We start from the raw sequence: 8,485 nt of genomic DNA, 5'->3' as shown, positions 1-8,485 counted from the left end.
TAGTGAAAAGTTAGGTGCACACGACCCTTCCGGGTGATTGCTTAAAGATCATTTCGTCCCAGCCCGGAGTGTCTACCAGCTGCCATTCTGACGACATGGAGGCGGGTTCGCCCGATGGGTTCATCCGGAGGCCCTCACAGATGTACGTCCTACATTGGTGGCCTCCCTGGTGCGGAAGGCCCTTTGGCGGCTTCTGGCCGGGGCATTTGATCCGGAATAGGCGCAAGAGCCCTCATTGGGGCAGCAAGATCTCTGATAACCGCAGGTGATCCAATGACTGTCACAGAGACCCATGTTTGGCCAACGGATCCTTGGCTAAAACGGAGTGAAGGGCCCCGCAGGGGCCCCGGGTCACCTCTGGCCGACTCGGGACTCCTTCCGTCACAGGGCCCTCTGTTGGACACTGGAAGCCTGACCGTCAAAAGACCACTCATTGTAATAGGGACTCCGACCAACGCAAATCGCTGGCCTCGGTCTCGTTCCTGCTAAAGAAATGGGGCCCCAGGGCTCAGAGCAACACGGAGTCAACTATTCGTTGTAGTGGTCTCCGGCCGAAAGAGGTGCCCGCACTATTCCAGGGGTTCACAATCGGCGAAAGGGGCATATTGGCTGACATTTGGGATCCCAGCCATACGGGCCAGGATGACCCGCAGCCTTTCGACCCTTACGGTCATTTAGCCTCCCCATCGGCCCGTTTATCGTCAGTCTTGAAGGGCACACCGGTCCATCTTCAGGCACCCTCGTACACTCCCTGACCAACTAGGGGGCCCTTGTCAACACCGGACCTCCGGTTAGGCGCTGTGTGTCCCTGGCCGACACAGGGGCCCCTCATTGGCTCGGGGCGCACTGGCTTTTTTGATCAATGTAAATCGCGGGTTCTGACCTTGACCCTCCTTGGGAAATGGGCTCCCAGGCCCAGGTCGGGGCCCAATCGGTGCCCCCGGGGCCCCTCTGGCTGGTATTTGAGGGTGCGACCCGCGCCCCCTCAATTACCCTTATGTCCTTCATTATTTTACCTTTATCATTTTATTATAGGCTGTGCGTATACACTCTCCAAAACGTAGGGTGGTTACGCACCGGGCTTATACGCCCTCCAAAACGGAGGGCGGTTACGCACCGGGCTTATACGCCCTCCAAAAATCTTTCAGATGGTTGTACGTGTCAAGCATACGCGAATTGGCAGCGTTGGAGGCATTTAAGTGCAAAAATGCGGAATCCCGTGCGAAAAGTTGGTTCTATAGGTGATTGACATCAAACGATCACTGTGATATTGTAGGACAACGAATTATGGCAGTGTTTCAACATGTCCCCCTGCACCGTTCGGAAATATGCCAACTCAAGAGTTGATTGTGACGCGCCAGGCAGCGTGTTTGGGTCGTGCCTGAAATTATGGTGTGTTTGAAGCTTTTGTGTGGTGTGCACGAAAGCTAGATGAGTGTATTGTGCACGATGCTGTTTGTGTGTGCGGTAGCCATTCGTAAACCGGTCAGGGTGTACTTTCCTACCTAACGTTAGAAAAAATCATTGTACACCATTCGTCGTGTTTAAGGCATGACATATCGTAAATAATCTCAAAACAGGTAGAATCATGCTCCTACCTTCGAATTTCAATAACTTCGATGGCGGGGCCCCCGAGCGCCGCGCGCACCGCACCGCCTGGACTCCCCAGCGCCGTTTCCGTGTCGCCGTTGCGTAAATACAATATTTCTGCGTACCAAGAACTGTACAAAATGTACGGGACCAAAGTAAACCATTCGTCATGTTTAAGGCAGGGCAACCATAACCTAACTGCGAACCATAAAAATATTTACTTAGCGTAAACCGTATTTACCATAGCCATGTTTACGATATAAACCATATTAACTGCGAACCATACTATAAACCATAACTATAACTATAAACTATACTATATAAACCATACTATAACTATAAACCATATCTACTGCGAACCATAAAAAGTTAGGTTAGGTTAGGATATGTTCTGGACTGTTCTGGCCTGCGTGTTTCATAAATGTACCTAAACTCGATAAGAAACGATTTTGGTTGCTTTATTATTGTTACCTTGGTCCTGTACATGTTCTATGGTTCTTGATAAGCAGAAATATTGTGCTTTCGCAACAACGTAGAAACGGCGCTTGGAAGTCGAGGCAGTGCGGTGCGGGGCGTGCGGCGCTCTGGAGCTCGCTATCGTATTTATTAAAATTCGAGGGTAGGAGCATGATTCTATCTGTTTTGAAATTATTTACGATATGTTCCGCCTTAAACACGACGAATGGTTTACCTTGGTCCCGTACATTTTGTAGAATTCTTGGTAAGCAGAAATATTGTATTTACGCAACGGCAACGCAGAAACGGCGCTGGGGGGTCCAGGCGGTGCGGTGCGCGCGGCGCTCGGGAGCTCGCCATCGAAGTTATTAAAATTCGAAGGTAGGAGCATGATTCTACCTGTTTTGAGATGATTTACGATATGTGCCGCCTTGAACACGACGAATGGTGTGCAATGATTTTTTCTAACGTTAGGTAGGAAAGTACACCTACAGACGTAAACCTGTTGGTGATGTTAAAGGCACAGGTTCTTCTCCATGATTTTAGTGTAAGGTGGCATTGTGCCGCTAGTTGCAGGGAGTTGAGTGTTTTGCCTTGCACTGTGTTTGTGTGTGTTGTGTTTCTATAGCTGCATTTTTTAAGACATGTATGAACCTGGTGGTACACAATATACTACATTGTTGTTATTACGTGTTGTAAAGATGATGCATGTCTTCAATTAGTCCTGACTGCTCAGATAACTAGCCCCTTTTTTCCTTTTTTCCAATAAACTGAGACAGATAAAGCCCTGGTTGGGACCATGGGCATCCAGCTGTTGTAAGGTGAGGCGGGAGGAAGTGACGCTATGCCGCCTGAGAATAGGGCACACATACCCAACTCACCAATGCCTGTTATGTGGGGAAACGTGTGCGCCATTTTGGATCTGGGTCCTTGCATCAAATGCTCTGTGGTATGTTGTGAGATGACACCAGCTCAGTACATGACAGTCACATTTTTAGTTATCTTGAAGAAACACAATTACATGCTGTATATCAAATGTAACCTTATCTCCCTGCTTTTTCAGGCAACTGTCATATAAAAAGCAGGTTGTGGGTGCCATATGACCAACAGAGTCTGTGTGCTCCAAAGCTCAAATCATCATCATCAACCTCTTTTGATCTCTCATGTAAAACCATTTTGAGGCATGAAATATGAGCATGACAAATGACAGCTAGCAAAAGTTGTAATGCTGTGAATATTTATAGATAGGATTGGGTTGTGATCTCATCTGATTACATATTATGGTCATCTTGGGGACTGAATCCCATGTCACATCAATTTTTCATCATCATGTCATCTTCCTTAGGTATATGAGTGCACATAGGCACATTATGTGATGGATGTATTATTTCCATGAAAGTGATCAGATATGACATTTTTGCAGCTGTTCTATTGCATGCTTTGAAGTCCAGGCTTCATAACTTGCTGTATGAGTCCAATTATATCAAAGGTATTATAAAGGTTAGCTCTTCCACTGAAGGCTAATGATTACTACAGTGCTCTACTTTTAATGCCTAGATATGCCAGGGTCCTGCAATTAAATTGTCAGAGCTAGGTACCCAATAGGGAGGCATGGAAAGAGGGTGTCTGCATCCTTACAGTGAGAACTGTCAGAAAACTGTGTTACTGTGAATAGAAATTGAGCAAGCATTGGTGCCCCAAGCCACCAATAGTGAGAACTATGCATGTTGTAGAGAAAAGAGATGCTGTGACCAGGTCTTTTACTTATGTCTCATTGCCATTGATGTTTAGAATAAGGGCACAGTATGGCTGCTCATGGTATTGACAAAATCATGCTAGAGTGTGTTATTCATGCATAAATAAAGGTGAGCTGTGCGCTAGGTACTGTCTAATTGTTACAAAAAATTTGCTTTCCTCTATTGCTGACAAATTGAAATCTCTACCTCTTTGAAAATTATGAAATCTTGATTTCAGATAACATGTGAGCAGAGTAGTAGCTTTTTATGCAGCAGGTTCAAAATCAATTTCCTTACGTGTACATGGCTATTGATTGCCTTTCAAAGGTCATAGTAAGCTGTAACAAATGACAGGTTTTGATCTATTCAGGCACTAAGATGACACAATGCAAGATTGCAAGTGATTTTATTGGATTCCCATGGGCTACGCAATCCGGAAACATGCATGACATGACTAGCATACTGTGCGTCATGTTGGCCCCATATGACCTCATCTTGACATTCTACCGACATCTTGACTATGTAATGACCGGAAAAAAATTGTAGCTGACATGTAAGCTGCATAACTCGATCAAAATGGACGTGAAAATATGTTGAATCATAGATCACATGAATACAGCAAATCAGAATGCCAACATACAGAATGGTCTTGACCTGACCCCATTGTGCATCTACATGTTCGTGACACAGCATCCTCATTTAGCCAAAGAGCATATACTCTTTGAGGAAATGAAACGCTCCAATTGACAGCCCCTGCAAACATGTAATGGGGGTCCGTAGACCTTTGCCCTGACCTTGACCTTTCAAGTCAGCATGATTTCTAATTGTCATTTCTTTCAGATGTGCCCATTGACTCTGTTTGCATATATATATATATATATATATATATATATATATATATATATATGTATATATATATGTATATATATATATATATATATATATATATATATATATATATATTTCCAACTTGGGCAATGAATTCCCGAAAAAGCTTTGTGAGAGTTGTGTCTCCCGGCTTTCCAGCCCGGGGCGCTCGGCTGGGGCGCCAGCCAATAAATTATTGATAAACCTTCCAGCTGGTTTGGCCTATTCGGAGAAGAAATAGTCTTCTTATAGTCTTGTTGGAGGAGAAGATGTATGCTTTAACGAAGCCGTGGCCTCTAATGTGTTCTTTTGTGTATATTGCGTGCATCTGAGAAAATGCGAACTCGAAATTTTTGATTTTGCTGAGTTCATATCACCCTTCTTAGGTATGGCGCGGTCGAAACACAGCAGGGCTATTTCGTTTCTCCCGGCGAACTGACAAGCAGTTGTATCTCGGGACCCGAAATCGGCAGAGAATGGCCCATTTCAATCACCCGTTATGCAACATAGCAGCATCTCGGCGCCAGCTCGGCACCGAGGGTACCAGAGCCGCACCTGTGCCATAAAGCGCAGGTGAGTACCTTCCAAATTTTGCCTGTTCTCAGCCAATGGTTGCTGACACTAAAACATAGTCGGTGAAAGTAACAGTGGCACTTTCTTATCGCCGAATCTGTGATGGCGACGTAGAAAGCATGTTGCCTACGTCCTCCATCTCTGGCGGCAATCAGGCGTGGTTCGGCGCGGTACTGTCGATATCACGTAAACCACAGATGAACACCACGTCATAAAATCGTTTACACTTCATGCATTGGTATATCTCGCAGTACGTCGACAGGTACTAGTGCGCTTTTCCCCATGCTGCACAGTCTCGCATCATCGTCGCAACGGCAAAGCCATCACAGGTTGCGTGGGAACTGGACAAAAAGGGAACAGCGGCATCAGGGGCCGAGCCCGAGGATTGCCTTGCCTTGCAGTTTTTAGTATCACAATTGTAAAACCTGCATACCACTTGAATCATCTCACACGATACCCCCGTGGCACAGACAGCGGCGGCACAGATAGCACGCCCCCCCCCCCCCCCTTAGGATCCAAAATGGCTGGTTCAGACCCCTTGGTATCGACGATTAAGGGCCCGTTTTGCGTGTCCAAAGGTCTGACTCGGGGGCGCATTAAGGTGCCTGACGCTGCTGGCTGGGCTTACAGATACCAGTCAGAGCGCTCTTTGCATCGTTTGCAGGAGACCACTGCGTCGATAAGAGCCCAACGGTCGGTTAGGCACCACCAGAACCAAATATCCGGCTCCTTGCCAGTCTGGGTCTGAAGACCCATTTCTAAAGCAACGACAAAGCCGGGGTTCCTATGTCGCCCAGGGTCCCGAAGTGCCTGACGTAAGGTCCCGCGTTGGGAAGGTGCCCCGAGGCCGTCAAGAGCCGTGTTCGAGGGAATCCGAAGACCTTGGGACCAAAGCTCAAGGGCCTGGGAGGAAGACTGAAGGGCCGTAGTGCTGGCTGTAGGTTACGACCCTCCGCTGGTAGCACCGTGACCTCAAGTATCAGTCAGAACGTCTCTACCACCGGTTGGGGACCTCTAGGGCAATGTGGGCCCCTATTCCGGCAAGACATCACCAACACCGAACAGTGTTTTCGTGCCGGTCTGAGCCCTGAGAGCCCGCTTCCCAAGCGTGGACGAGGCCGAGCCCGAGGATTGCGTTGGTCTGGGCCCCGGCGACAACGAGAAGCCCTTGTGGCGGTCAGTGTCCCACAGTGCCCAACAGTAGCTCCTCTTAGGCTTGCGGCCACAACAGCCAGCCGAATCACCTGTCGTCTGAATGCATCGCGTCTATCTGGATGCCAATGTTGTGGTTACCAGAAAACGACTGCTTCATCGTTGGGTGACAATCTGGACACAACGGACTGCTATTGCATATATATTGCATATGTATACAAGTGTTATATATAAAAGGCATATGTAAATCATAATTTATAAAACAAATGTAAAGCATAATGTATAAAACGCATATGTTTATCAAACGGAAATGACAGCTAAAGCTATGCATCCACCGCCGCTGGTCAGCCGTGTCACAGCAAGTCAGGGACAACGACATGACACGTCCAAACGCAACGACATTATGTTTGGTGCCAAAAGAAGGTAACTGTTCATCGACCCACTACAACGTAACTATGTACAGCTACACATAATTAACCAATATGCTGCGCCAAACACAAATGCACCCATGCTGTCATGGCATTCACAGATCCATGACGACCTACCGACGGCTAGGGCAGGCCATTGTCGCACTGCATCTGATATGGCCAACTTAAAACAATGTAACAATTCTCTTAACTCCAAAGGAAGACGGCTAAACTTTTCACTTGCCACTCAAGGCAACCTCTGCTCTGGGGGAAACTACCGCTACTTGCACAGTGAACATACACATGCACCCATACCCCTAACATAACCAACAGAACAGCGCGTGCTGAACCACATTTCACACACACCACATTGCACGGAGGCACCAACCAGGTGGTCCTCCCCACAACCACACAACCAATCACGTTCTTCATCGAACTGGTCCACCCCAGCCAGGAGCATCTTCCACGCAGATCGGGTGAAGCGATGTCCCAGAGATAGTAGTACATCTGGATTCGCTTTCAGCCTGCCGAGGTGGATGACATCCCAGGCCCGCACGTCCCCTTCATCGAACAGGCCTTCCTTCGATGGGTTCTCGAGAATCCAGCGTAGCATGGCTGCAACAAGAGCCGGTAAGTTGTATTTTGCACTATGGAACGCGCGAGATGATAGCTGAAGTGAACGTTACGGTGGAAGAGATGACACCAAGACTAAAACAAACGAAGCCAGTAACCCATGTAAAATTGTGCAACTAGATTTCCTCACTGCGTTGCAGCATTAGTCTCTGATTCTTTGCAGGTAGCGGTGCACTGACATGTAGCATGCGCGGGCTTCTGTTTCAATAGCTTCACCTCACAATGGGCTGCCCTCGGGCATGGCGCCCGAGAATTATCATCGACGACATGTGGGACCACGGACCTGTGCAGACTATTAGTGCATGATGCCCAAAGTATGACGAAAAGTGCGACTGTGTTTCATCTCAATGTCGGTTACAGTGCACTACGTTGCGACATCTATGCTCTTGACGGCTCAATCTCTCTCGTTCAAAGCGAAAGCGTATTGCATGCATAGGAATCGTGGCATGGGCCGTTTCCCGTCGAATTAATGGGCCTTCGTGCCGGACGGTGTTGAGATGACATGACAATTTGCAAACGCCTTCACCAGGTGCTTCGTTGCACGTTTCTGTCCGCTGTAGGTCCCGGAGAACAAATCCTTATACGCTGAAGAAGGCGCAGCTATGTTTTAAGCTCGCAGGCGAGTGCCGGTCAACTTGAAGCCCCAGACTGGCCTGTATTGCCGGTAATACACTCACTGTTGACAAGCAGAGGGAGAAAGAGAGGAGGGGGAGGGAGGGAGGGAGGGAGGGAGGGAGGGAGGGAGGGGGGGGTGGGGAGGGTGGGAGGGGGTGGGAGGGAGGAGGGAGGGAGGGAGGGAGGGAGGGAGGGAGAGAGAGAAAGGGGAGCGAGGGAAGGAGGAGGAGGAGGGGAGGAAGGAAGTCACGGAGGGAGGGAGGAGGAGGAGGAGGAGGGGAGGAGGAGGAGGAGGAGGAGGAGGAGAGAGAGAGATAGAGGAGAGAGAGAGAGAGAGAGAGAGAGAGAGAGAGAGAGAGAGAGAGGAGAGACGAGAGAGAGAGAGAGAGAGATGAGGGTGAGAGAGAGAGAGGGCGAAGAGCAATAGAGCGATAGAGAGCAATAGGGGAGCGATAG

General features: G+C 48.3%; 2 protein-coding genes across 2 annotated transcripts in view; one reads left to right on the top strand and one right to left on the bottom strand.

The window, feature by feature from the left end:
- The first annotated feature begins 2,407 nt into the window (after positions 1 to 2,407).
- Positions 2,408 to 8,485, top strand: part of LOC119092611 (N-acetylgalactosaminyltransferase 6) — a 50,890-nt gene continuing 44,812 nt past the window's right edge. The window contains exons 1-2 of the mRNA XM_037215567.1: positions 2,408 to 2,427; positions 7,305 to 7,411. Coding sequence (XP_037071462.1) covers positions 7,318 to 7,411 — 94 coding nt within the window. The 5' untranslated portion in view covers positions 2,408 to 2,427; positions 7,305 to 7,317. The remainder of the gene's footprint in view (positions 2,428 to 7,304; positions 7,412 to 8,485) is intronic.
- Positions 6,254 to 8,485, bottom strand: part of LOC119092613 (uncharacterized) — a 4,888-nt gene continuing 2,656 nt past the window's right edge. The window contains exon 2 of the mRNA XM_037215574.1: positions 6,254 to 7,396. The gene's annotated coding sequence lies outside the window, so the exon portion shown is untranslated. The remainder of the gene's footprint in view (positions 7,397 to 8,485) is intronic.

This window comes from Pollicipes pollicipes, unplaced genomic scaffold (assembly GCF_011947565.3).
Source record: "Pollicipes pollicipes isolate AB1234 unplaced genomic scaffold, Ppol_2.1 Scaffold_3447;HRSCAF=4054_pilon_pilon_pilon, whole genome shotgun sequence".
NCBI classification, from domain to species: domain Eukaryota; kingdom Metazoa; phylum Arthropoda; class Thecostraca; order Pollicipedomorpha; family Pollicipedidae; genus Pollicipes; species Pollicipes pollicipes.
The sequence above is the reverse complement of the archived record's forward strand: the minus strand, read 5'-3'. Positions and strand labels throughout refer to the sequence as shown.